This window comes from Podarcis pityusensis (assembly GCF_964106645.2).
Source record: "Podarcis pityusensis genome assembly, chromosome: 10".
NCBI classification, from domain to species: Eukaryota; Metazoa; Chordata; class Lepidosauria; order Squamata; family Lacertidae; genus Podarcis; species Podarcis pityusensis.
The window spans coordinates 45,709,807-45,722,646 of NC_138035.1; the positions used below are offsets into that span (position 1 = coordinate 45,709,807).

The 12,840-nt window shown below is 41.0% G+C and overlaps 1 protein-coding gene across 4 annotated transcripts in view; it reads left to right on the plus strand.

Moving 5' to 3' along the window:
- PTPRB (protein tyrosine phosphatase receptor type B) overlaps positions 1–12,840 on the plus strand; it is a 73,795-nt gene that overhangs the window by 38,353 nt on the left and 22,602 nt on the right. For all 4 annotated transcript variants that reach the window (XR_013976879.1, XR_013976880.1, XR_013976881.1 and 1 more), the window contains 8 exons: positions 1,132–1,395; positions 2,537–2,806; positions 3,741–4,004; positions 5,461–5,724; positions 7,350–7,631; positions 8,758–9,036; positions 10,571–10,720; positions 10,981–11,224. Coding sequence is in view for 1 of the 4 variants with exons in the window: in XM_080971155.1 (XP_080827281.1) it covers positions 1,132–1,395; positions 2,537–2,806; positions 3,741–4,004; positions 5,461–5,724; positions 7,350–7,631; positions 8,758–9,036; positions 10,571–10,720; positions 10,981–11,224 (2,017 nt within the window). In the remaining 3 variants the exon portion in view is untranslated. The remainder of the gene's footprint in view (positions 1–1,131; positions 1,396–2,536; positions 2,807–3,740; positions 4,005–5,460; positions 5,725–7,349; positions 7,632–8,757; positions 9,037–10,570; positions 10,721–10,980; positions 11,225–12,840) is intronic.

Sequence of the window (12,840 nt, forward strand, 5' to 3'; positions counted from 1 at the left end):
ACACCTCCAGGGGAAAGGAGGGGAAAAGGCTAGAGGATGCTGCTGGGAGCCCCAGCACCTCACCTTGCCAGGCTGGCCAGGAAGGAAACACGCCTCTTCCGTCGCCCATCTTGCGCAGAGGGGTAAAACACAAGGAAGGGAGGCAGAGGCTTGGGGTGCAGAAGTTCTTATGTTGGGGGAGAAGCCGGAAGGGGCCACTCCCGGATTCTGCAAGTGATTAAGACAGACATGAACTCTGTGGTTCTGCACTGTAAATAGTTTTGCACCAATAAAACCTGCAAAAGACAGGTCGGAGACCTGCCTGGTTACTCACGAGCAACCACCACCACCATCTGACAGGAATGGTCATCAACCTTCACCTGCCTGTCCCTTTTATCACTTTACATTCACCTGCTACCTCCTGCGATTAGGCCAGTCATGTTTTTTAAAGACTCAGGTCTCCCTTTGCCATGTATAATACAGCCCATTATATAACAAGTTCAAATTATTTATTTTCTCTCCCTCTGACACCTGCCTTTTTAGCTCGTCACTTCTCGACAGCCTCTTTGTATCTTTCTCTCTGTGTTTCTGTCTCTCTCTTTCTCGTTCTCTGTATTGTAACTATATAATATTAAGTGAACTTTTGCTGAATGGTCCCATAGTGAGTGCCGCAATGAAAACAAGTAGCATTTACATTGAAATTGTAAAATAAAACCACCAGTGACAAAGTAACAAAGCAGCAGCACAGAACAGCAGTGTGCAGCAGCACCCAAAATGTTAATTGCCATCTCAGCACAGGACTCTGGCTATATGTGCAGTCAAGTGCAGGATTTTGGAAACTTCCCTCATCCTGTTACCACCACATCCTGAAATGCCACTTGTCATGACCATGTGCCTTCCGTGGGTTCATGGACAGAGATCTGTCATTCCTCTCCAACTTGACTGTGCCATTCCTGCATCCTGCTTTAATGCCAACCTTTTAATACTCTGTTACAAAAATAACAAGGTAAAAGCCTTCCGTGTCTTGTGGTCTGGTCATTATCTAGCTTTCACAATTTTGTTAACCACAACTTTTAACAAAATAAGTGGCATGGTAAGAAAATATTTATTGACTTCTTTGGCCGTTCTTGTTGGTATTTCCCCCTCTTTTAGTTCCAAGCGCTGTCAAAAACATTCATATTTCACCTAACGGAATGACAGACAGCTTGAAAGTGGTTTGGACCCATGCAGGAGGAGATGTTGATTCCTACACGGTCACAATATTCCATCAGAACCACCCCCTTGATACCCAGACCGTTTCCAAAAATGTGAACGATCATACATTTAACAAACTGGAAGCAGGGGAGCTGTACAAGGTTGTTGTACAGACAAGGAGCGGAACCTTGCACAACAACTCAACAGCCTTTGGGCGAACAAGTAAGTTTCTCCCTGAATCAAAGAAGGGCAAAATAATTAAGAAGACCGTTCAGTTTCCTGTTGAACAGCACAAAGGAATGGGGAAGGGGAAAGAGAGCAACTCAGTCGCAATTTTAGGTTCACAGGCTAAAATTCATTGAGTGGAATTCAACGGTGCACAATTACAAACATTCTATCTGCACAAGCATATCAGATTGCCAGGTAGAACGATCCCCTCCCCCAGTGTGCTCTCTGGGGGTTTTCTTGATTCTCCAGAGCCTGTTTCTTGAGGTGTGGGAAACCCCATTGCATAAGTGGACACCCCTGTGCAGGGCTTCCACCGACACAGTTCATTAGGTGAATCTCATCCATTATTTTCGTAAGTTCATGATCTCAGAACAGTGATGGGTAAATTCTCATCATTTTTTTTAAAAATCGTAGTTACCTGCTCCAGCACAAGTCAGAATATTAAAACCAAAGTCAAACTGTGGGTTAATATACTGATCTGTTTCAAAGCTGGTAACCTCCGGTTCCCAGTTTGAATAGAAAAGGAAATGATAGTTATAAATGCTGTGAAAAGGCTTGTTCATAGCTTGGCTCATTACACCTTGATATGATTGTCTGAATATGGCCAATGAATGCTAAACATTATTTACAGAATCTCAAAGAGAAAATATTTCACTTCTTCAAGATCTTCAAAAAGGCACCCTCCCCCATTGAGGTGTGTTTTTTTATAAAATGTAAATACATTTATACTGAATTTCTCAATCATTAAATCAGTAAAAACTTTACTAGATTATTAGGCCCGACATTTATAATATACAGTACATCAGTTTTTGAGCACTATTTGCATCTAGCTAAACTCAGGTCTGAATAAATATGAATGACCCAGAATGGGTATGTATGCCACGCCCACTCTGCTCTGTCTTGCAAAATATAATTTTAATGAGGATGGATACAAAAGACAACAAAATAGTCTGTGTGCTAAGGAAATGGGAAGATGACACAGACTGGCCTGAACAAGAGATCTGGTTGACTGAATTTGATAACAATTTTGTGTGTGTGTGTGTGTGTGTGTAGTGTATGTGTGCGTTCACAACTAATTAGCTAATAATTTTCAAGACGCATGAATGAGCCTCACCTTTCAAACCATTGTTCCCAGTTCCTGCTCCTGTTCAGAAATTACATGCAGACAATGCATACAGCAGTTACTCATTGGTTGTAACCTGGCAAAGCGCTGCTGGTGTGGCTGAACGTTACGACATCCTGCTTCTGACTGAGCAAGGCATCCCTCTGAGCAACAAATCAGAGCCAGCTACTGCTAAGCAACACAAATTTGAAGATTTAACACCAGGGAAGAAGTATAAAGTACAAATATTGACAGTCAGCGGTGGCCTCTTCAGCCGTCGGGCAGAAACTGAAGGCCGAACAGGTAATTCCAGCATTTTTATTAGGGGACATCAAAATAACTGAGGCTATAAATGTAGAATATTCCAGAAGACCTGCTCCGTTTTTAATAACTTGGAAAGTGTATTGTGAATATTTGTATTTATGAATGAATATTGTTATTTTTAATTACTTTCTTTTTAGCTGAGGCACCAAAATAAGTTTTAAATATGTCAGCACATATACAAATAATATAACTCCTTAAATCATCCCTCCCTTAAGCTTTTGGAGATGGGCCTGCAGTACCGCCCATCTGCAGCTACCTGTAAAATGGATTGTCCCCGTTCAGTCAGAAGGTTCAGCTGAAATTAATGAGAACTTTGCTTGAGCAAGAGATGGAGGCAACTGATAGTGAGGATACTAAATATAAATCTAGCAAAACAGATTTGGGCCACATGATGCTTATATCAGCATTTACTTTCCCAGAATATGCAGCTTAAAAATATATAAAAGCAACATTGGCTAGAATGTATATTCAGCCTGAAAATGATTTTCTTCTGCTTGCTATTTTGCTTACTTTGTCCCAGATAAAAGGGTAATCTTAGTACCATATGAAAATTCTTTGGCACTAATTTTGGCTTGAGCAAATATTTTTGCACGAACACAAAAATTATTAAATAAATTACTGCATTAACTACACGTTCTTTGGCGTTTGTTAACTACTTTGATTTTGATTCAAATAAAGGCAGGATAATAAATAAATTAATAAATGCAAAACAATCTACTCACGATTCTGAGAATGTTCCTTAAACTACGTGTCGTGTTTAATGATAGCAAAGGGTTAATCTACATAGAAGGAAAATATTGGCATGAAACATGTATAAACATAGTTTCTGAGGTTCAAAGGACATTTCTGCTGCCCATTTCTTACTGCTTGCCAAAAGCTACAACACTGGATGCAATATCTTCTCTTATTTCAGCTCCAGCAGCTGCCACAAATCTGAAGGTCACAAATACCACCACTGGGCGCCTGTCGTTTAGCTGGACAACTTCTCAGGGAGAGCTGGACAAATATGAAATCTTTCTATATAATCCAGACCAATCTCTCCAGGACAGAACTTCTGGAGACCAGAATCTCAAGCAGTATTCTTTCCAGAACTTAGTACAAGGAAGGTTGTACAAAATGGTGATTGTTACTCACAGTGGCAAGCTTACTAATGAATCATCCATCTTTGGGAGAACAGGTAAAAGTATCTAATGAGCTGATCCATCAGCAGCGAGATACACTTTTAAAACCTCAATGGGCTATTTTAATTGTAAGAAGGGATTGCTAGAGGAGTTGCCAATAAATAAAACCCAGACTGCTTTCCTATGAAGTTGATAGAAGGGTTTTCAGAAGCGTCCTAAAACAAATAACGAATTTCTTCAAGGGAACAGATCAAAGATGCAAATTCATGTTGGCAAACCCCAATTTGTTTAAAGCTTAACTGGGCATGTGTTTGATGTACACAAACTGAGCAACCAGTTCAGTTGTTGTCAGCAATATGCTGATGACACACAGCTCTACTTCTCCTTTACATCTGCTGGTGTGACAGTGGAAGTGCTAGACTGATGTCTGGCCTTGAGAGTAGATGAGACTAGATGAGAGCCAGTAAAATGAAGCTTAATCCAGACAAGACTGAGGCATTATTGGTGGGTGGCTCCCTAGACCAGATGGAAGGGATGAGGCCTGCTCTGGGTGGGTCACACTCCCTCTGAAAGAGCAGGTACATAGCTTGGAGGGTACTCCTGGATCCATGACTGTTGCTTGAGGCTCTAGTGAGCTCAGTGGCACAGAGTGCCTTCCATCAGCTTCAGCTGGTGGCCCAGCTGCACCCCTTTCTGGACTAGGACAGTCTCACTTCTGTTGTCTATGTTCTGGTAACCTTCAGGAAGTACATGGAGGGGCTGCCTTTGAAGACGGTTTAGAAACTACAGCTGGTACAGAATTCAGCAGCCAGATTGCTGATCAAGGCAAGACAACCTGAGCATATAAAACCAATTTGGGCATAACTCCACTGGCTACTTATTAGTTTCAATTAAAAGTGCTTGTTTTGACCTATAAAGCCTTCTGCAGCTCAAGACCCTAGTACCTCAGAGGCTGCCTCTCCCCACATTAACCAATCTGGAACCTGCATTCGGTATTCATGGCCCTTCTCTGTGTGTTTTCTGGAAGGGAGGGACAGAGGGTGACAACACAGGGACAGTCGTTTTTCAGTGGTAGCTCCTTGCTTACAGAATGCTTTCCCCATGGAGGTATACCTGGTGCCATCACTATCTATTTTTAGCACCAGGCAAGGGAGAGTTTCAGAGATCTGTGGCCTTGTTTAGTGGGTGGGATGTGTTAGACCTGCCTTTTCTATGTATGAACATGTTTTTATTCTGTTTTGGCTATTATGCTAGTTTTAATCTTTCACCTTGGATTACCTTTTGTAAAGAAAAGCAGCTAAAAAGCGAAAAGAATAATATGAATGCAAGTATAAAATACCAAAAGGAACTTAATAGTTTTCAGTGCCAGGGTTGTTTTTAATTAAAACATTTAACAATTAGAGACATTAGGATTATTATTATTTAACCTATTTTTATTATGTCCTTGTATAGATACCATAACTAATTGTCATGCAGAGTGACTCTCCACTGTTTCCTTCCCCCCCCCCATAGTTCCAGCCTCAGTTACCAATCTCAAAGGGTTCAATAAAAACATGACAGAGAGTCTGTGGTTTACCTGGGACCCAGCAGCAGGAGACGTTGACTCCTATGAACTGAATCTCTATAACCCAAATGGCACACAGAAAGAAGCACAGTATGGAAAAGACTTGACAGAATGGCACTTCCAGGGCTTAGTCCCTGGCGGAATATACACCCTTGTTGTAGTTACCTATAGTGGTGACCTGACCAATACAGCAGATACTAAAGGCAGAACAGGTAAAGAACAGCAGTTCCTTGTCTTGTTTATATTGTTGCTGCCATCATTGATTGCTTCAATGCTCTAATCAGCAGGTGTAGCAAAATAAAGACACTGGGAAATCCAATCATTGATCTGCTTTGGCCTTAAGTCCAACAATTTCACCTGTGCACCTTGGATTTGACTTTTGCATTCCCTGCCCCCCAGGCTTTAGCACTCTCAATATTTCATGTTCCGCTAGTTGAAAACTTTGGGACGTTCTCCAGTGAACCTGCTGTCTGATGTGAAGGAGACGAGACAGGATTTGATGATGCAGGTGAGCTGTGCATAAGCAAGCTGCTGGCTAGCTTTGCAGAGGCTCTTTTTATTAGCACAATATGCAAAACCAGTCAGATACATTTTTGACTGTGCCCTTTACACATCTTCCAATCGCGAGATCGTGGGGTGGTAAAAAGTTATTTTGGCACCTGTTTCCACCGCGTCACTTTCCCCTTGAACAATGTTTAAACGAAGGAGACAAAGGTCACAGACAGGGCACAGCAGACTACTGAGAAAGCAAAAGGTTAGATAGAGGACATGGCGTTCAGACAGCTGTGGCTTGTCTGTGGGCGGAAGTGTGCATCACACCCAGCAGGCATTCCTACAGCTGTCAGTAGATGATTTTAGAAATATGAAAGGAGTCTCCAGTCAAGGTGGAGTAAACAAAGGGCTTGTCCACACCTGACTTTAATGTGTATTTCAAGTCCCATTTAAATAGCATTGTCCACATGATGTCCCCCTCAAACATCTCCTGTCCTGTTGGTTTCCTCATGCAAATTTGAATTTCCCCAGTCCATTGATAATTTGATAAATTTGAAAATGCAGCTCCACTTGAGACTCTCTCTTTTTTGCTGGGGCTCAAGAATCCATTTTGCAACCCGCCTTCCACACACCTTACACTTCCCTAACATCAGCTCTGTTCTGGCAGTGGTAGTACCTATTTCTTGCAAACTCCTTAGGCAGCTTAAAAAGAAAAAGAAAACATATTTGTGCAATACTGGAAAACAAAAAACCCATGGTTTCTCCAGATCTCCCTGCTTCATTTCCCCCCCCCCCCATTGATTTCACCATATATTGCTCTATCACACAACCATATTCCTATTTTGGAATGGGAAATGCTTGCCATTTTAGGATTGAACATAAAATGTGTACATGCAAACATATACAGAATTGGGAATTCCCTGGTGTGTGTTACTGACAATTCCTGGGTGGATACCTTTTTTTTAAAAAGGGTGTACACACTGCTCAGCAGATTCCTGCATGCTTGCCCTGTTTGCACAAAATTAATACATTTGAATCAGCAAATTTGAATGCAGGGAGAAAGACAAAAGGGAATGTCTACAGGTATGGATGGAAACAAGTGGATTTGATCTTCAGCTGCAAATGAACACAGTTATGGACTAATAAGGTCAAATCTGAATGGAGGAAACATGGATGAGAGTCAACCCAAATGTGAACAAGGCCAAATACATAACTCCTGAACAAAACAGAAATCTATTTGTTGGTTTCCTTCTTAAAAAAATTTGGAATTATTATGTATTACGTATTCAAGAGTAATGTACCGGGTAATTATTTATTTTCCCATTTTACGCTTTCTCTCTCTTAGTGCCAATCCCTCCGAACACAGTGTCATTTGCTGATGTCACCAACACTTCCTTGTCCATCATGTGGTTGGGCCCTCCTGACTGGACGGATTATGATGACTTCGAACTTCAATGGACCCCAAGGGAGACCCTCACAGTTTCCAATCCTTACAGTAGTAGCAAATCAAAAGGACGCAAAATAAATGGACTCCACCCAGGGAGACTGTATCACTTCAGTGTTAGGAGCGTTAGTGGAATCATTCATAAAACGTACAGTAAATCACTTTCTGGAACTGTGAGAACAAGTAAGACACCATATTGGGACATTGATGAAAAGTTTGGTATTAACCTCCAGTGCTTTAGTTAATGCTCATTTATATTATATTAATTTATATTAGCACAGTAGTCAACAACATCCATAGCCCCAACATCCATTTGGGGACCTGCTTCTTACTATGTTACCATATATTTGTATAGTTGTGGTACTGCTGTTGCGATCCACCTTAATGTTAGTCTTGACCCAGTACTCCACCCCAACCGCCAGCTGATTCATGAGTGCTTGTGCAGGGATTGATGTCTTTACCTGTTTCACATTTCTGTTGTATCCTCATCTGGTGAAGAGCTCAGAGCTCTCACTGATCAAATGCATGCACCAGGTTGTCCTAGTAGGACAAAGGGGGGGGGGTCACAGGAAGGAAACTAGGTCGGGAAAAGGTTGAGAAACACTGTGGTAAAGGACTTTATCCCATTGCCAGAACTGAAATAAGGTCTAATGGCCAATCTAGTTGGCTCCATTGTACATGGAATGATGGGGATGCCATTCTGCAAAATGTCTTAGGACAACCCTGTTGGTTTCCTGTGCTGTCCCCATCCAGATACTGAGAAGACCCTGAGCTGCTTAGCTTCATCAAGTTTGCTGTATCCATATGTCTTCAAACATTGCCTTTGGACTTAGCTCACATGACTGTTGTGAGACTGTAAAGGGATAGGCATATCTATGACCCCCCCCTCCCTCTTATAGGGAGGGTGTGGTATAAATATTGCACACACACAAATAGCAGTGAAACTCCTATCTCTCATCTCAGTCAGCAATAAAACAGTGACCTAATTTTATTACAGGATTATTTTGAGGGTGAAGAAGACAAACACTGTAAAGATACAGCAATTTTTAAAAGTGCTGTATAAATGATTCATAACAACAGATATAAGACATAAATATAATTTTGCAAAGTAATAGGTTGAGTTCAAAGGAACTTAAATAATGTGGCTGCCATCTAATTAACTGTAGCATTAACATTAGCATTAGTACATTACCATGCTGTTCCCTAATTTAATTTTAGCTTTCGTATGGTGAGATACATCTTTGTGCTATAAAGTAAGCTCGAAATATACAATGCACATTATTGATTCTGCTCCTGCTTTGCTTCAAAGGGCCAGACAAGATACAAAGTTTGCATTGCCGACCGCAGAACTCGACTGCCATTGCTTGCTCCTGGATCCCTCCTGACTCTGATTTTGATGGATATAGTATTGAGTGCAAAAAAATGGACACTGCGGAGATTGAGTTCTCCAGAAGAATAGAGAGGGAGAGATCTGTGTATAACATCATGACCCTCGTGCCCCATACAAGATACTTGGTTTCCATCAAAGTGCAGTCAGCCGACATGACCAGTGAGGTGGTAGAAGACAATACCATCACTATGATAGACCGTAAGCCTTTTACTGTATGGATGGTTATATTGCAATGGAAAGCAAAAAGTGGGGGGGGGGGGAATGGCTTCCAATGCATGATGCAATACTTTGAAATGAATGACATGTGGCCATAATGTCGAACATCTGTTCCACTGCATTCAGTGCATGTTGTAATAGCTGTCACTAGTTCTCAAAGCGCTGAATGTTATTTTTAATTGCTAAACTTGCTTGCTTGACTCATACTTTTAAGAGTCATGGGCAGTTTATATATTCTAACATGCCAGCAAAACTCAGTTATTGGTTTACCTTCCACTTGCAAACTGTTTCTTTCACCTCCCCCCCCCCACTTTTACATCCTTCAAACAAAACAGCTAGGTGTATCTTCCTTCCTACAGTTATGAAACAGGAAATCTGGATTCTCACAAGCCTTTCTCCCTTCTCTTGATGTTTGCTTATTGTACCAGATGTTAAGGGAAGAAAGCATAGCTTCTGTGAATCCTCAACAGTTCAATCATTTCCCCTTCAGAAAAGATGGAGAAGATGCCATAATGGCGGGTGACTACCATTGGTTTCTGGGCATGTACACACACAGTCTGATGGTGTGCATTCAGTGCTGGATGCAGTTGTATTTAGGGTTGCTGTACACATATTGCCACTGTGTCAGTGCTGTCCCACATTGTTGGTTGATCTAAAGTACATTCTGGTTTTAATCCAGTTCATGCGGAGAATGCACTTCTCAAGCACTTGCTGCCACCATCTGTATACAGAGAGTGTTGGGGTAGACCTAGTGATGTCTCAGGATTGTACCACTCCTCCTATCCCACCAGAAATCTGGTTTATTAAAACATATGCGGGGGGGGGGGGGGATTAAGTGAGGAAGGAGTTGCATGTGCACAGATACAGTGAAGTGTTACCTTATTTCCACTAGGGATGGAAGGACCTGCCAATTTCGGTTCTCTGTTTCTCATTTTCCCCATCTTAAATTTGGTTCTCTACATTCTCTGCAGCAATTTGCAAGGGTTTCTTTAAAGAAAAATCATGATGAAAATCCTTTACCTTTTAGTTTGATTTTTTTCCTAATGAACACATTTTGTATATCTCACTAATGTACCAGCAGCTTTCCTTAATATAAATGCACTTTTAATGCTAAGTGTTCTATTATCAAAGAAGGGATGAGCAGCCTGAAACCACTGTTGAGTCATTAGAATTTGAATTCTAAAGGCATTCGCAGCTGATGGTTGGGTCTTGCAAAGTGCTGTACACTGAGCAGCCCTGCCCACCTGACAAACTTGGCTTGCAGTGGGTGAATCCAGTTTCCTACCCCTGATGTAAAGAGATGAAGAAAGACTACCAAAATCTGCAATGGAGCTCACTGCAACCTAACACATTGCTGCATTCTACTTGCTAATCTTCAACTACAAGATATGTTTTGGTGGCTAGGAAGAGCATTTCAGTGGATATTTGATTCCACTTGGGTAAAAGTTTGCATTTAGGTGCCTAGTACGTATTGACAAAATACAGCTTTTATAACACAACTACTGCTATCATTTAGGCCCTCCACCACCACCTGCACATATTCGAGTGAACAAAAAGGATGCAGTCATTACCAAATCTTCCATCCACTTCGCTTTCAATTGCAGCTGGTTCAGTGACACCAATGGAGCTGTGAAATACTTTACCGTGGTTGTGAGAGAAGCTGATGGTAAGTTTCCATGGCTATACAAGATAGCCTGCATTGACATAGTGCCTTTGCCATAGTCTTCCACAATCTGGTTGATCATTGTAAAATCCCATTATGACCATAAGGGTGATTTCAATATACAATAATCATGGATAAACAGAAAAGTATTGGGGTCCTTGGTAATGTACAGGTCTGTAACTTGATCCCCACAAGCCTTGTTCTGCAGTAATAACACAGTATTTAACTTCCATTTTTTAACTTTTCCAATCACCCCTTTCTAGGCAGTGAAGAACGGAAGCCAGAACAGCATCACCCTTTGCCTTCTTACTTGGAATACAAACACAACAACTCCATCCAAATCTATCAAACAGATTATTTTGCGAGTAAATGCACTGAAAGCCCTGACAGCGTTTCAAAGAGCTTTGATATTAAGCTTGGAGCAGAGATGGAAAATCTGGGAGGAAAGTGTGATCCAAATCAGCAGAAATATTGCGATGGGCCACTAAAACCCAGGACTGCCTATAGGTCAGATTTAGTGCGGTAATCATGCCACAAAAAATGTGGCTTGTCATTTGGAACTGTGCTTTCTAGAAGCATTTGAACTACCGAAGATTAATAGCCTCTGTTGCATGATGTTATCTGTGCTTTACTGTGCCATTTATAATAGCTTTGCCCTGCTCTGTCTCATAGATAATGTCTAAACGTTTCCTTCACCCATGTCTGTCTATCCTGCAGTGCGTTAGATAGAGGACTCTGTAACGTGCCATTTTTTACACTGATCAGTGAACGTGCTAATCCCTGAGCGGAAAACCTTAGGATGGTCCCTATTTGCAGTATAAAAGTGTTCAGTGCAGCTAAAATACCAGCATACACATGATGGATACTGTTGAAATTGCGGGCAAAATATACTAGACTCTTTTGTCAGTGTAAGACCAGTTGCCAAACTCAAATGGTGCAAAAATCATGATCAAGTTATTTTTCCATTTCCCCCTCCCTATCATAAATCCTGTTCACTTGTGAGAAAAAACTCCAACCTTGTAGGGTCTGAGTTTTTACTAGCCTATTTAAACTATGGTAAGTTTTTCTCTGAAATTCTCAGACTAGAAAAATGATCTCATAAAAGTATTACCAGTTGGATAACTTTGCCATTGTTCCAGTTTAAAAACAGGTATAAATGTACAATGTTTTCTTTCTTCATTTTCTGATTGAGTGTGGAGTTACTAACCAGGATCTACCTATTAGTAAGGGGCTATTGAAGAATCTGTTACAGCCCAGAACTTAGGTTTGCTGTGCCAACAAATACGGATTTAGGATAAGTGCACCAAACTCTCTGCCAAAACAATATTAGTCATCATAATGCAGAACTTTAAAATCAGAGTGCCAGTTGTTTAGAAGGTGGGCCCAGTTTTCCAAATGTATTATGTAGCCAACTTTGAGAATTTACAATGATAAAGCAAAATAAGCTACACTGCCCACTGGGTAGTGAGACTAATCATATGTGGTTTCTTTCATCTCTTAAGTGTGCATTAGTCTCAGTGCAAAATGGGCCAGCATGTCTCCCACTCTCTTACAGGTCATTGCAAAACTTTTGTTATAATGCATTTCCTCTGACTATGTTCAAAGGGCTTTTTCAGCTTGCTTGCAAGACTATCCCCTAAAACAAGCAGGGAGCATTTGTGGATTATGAAATGCCCTGTGCAGTTTGTGATCAACATGTCCAAAGACAAAGGCCAGGTTCTGCACTGTGATTTAGCAAACTATCTGAAGCACCGTATGCAGCATAGAGATCAAGCAGTATGATTAAGGTGCAAGGAATTCATAAGAAAAAGTGGGGGAGGGGTTAAGCGCAAAATGTCAGAAGCATCCTAGGTTTTTGCATTCCTTTCTTTCTTAAATTATTAGGAGCGAAACTGCAGAGAACTCAGAAGATCCATGACTGGATTGCTCAAAGCCCTTTTATTTACAAAAAAGAAACCACAGAGGGATTGTATTAAGCTCACAGTGCTAGAAAAGCAGGCTTAACTCTTTCTAACAGTTTCCCTTATTTAAATCACACACACACACATAGTCTGAAGTTGCTAATGGCTGTAGAATAAGAGGAAAGTAGGTATAATTAGGAATGGAAGAGAAATTTGATGAAG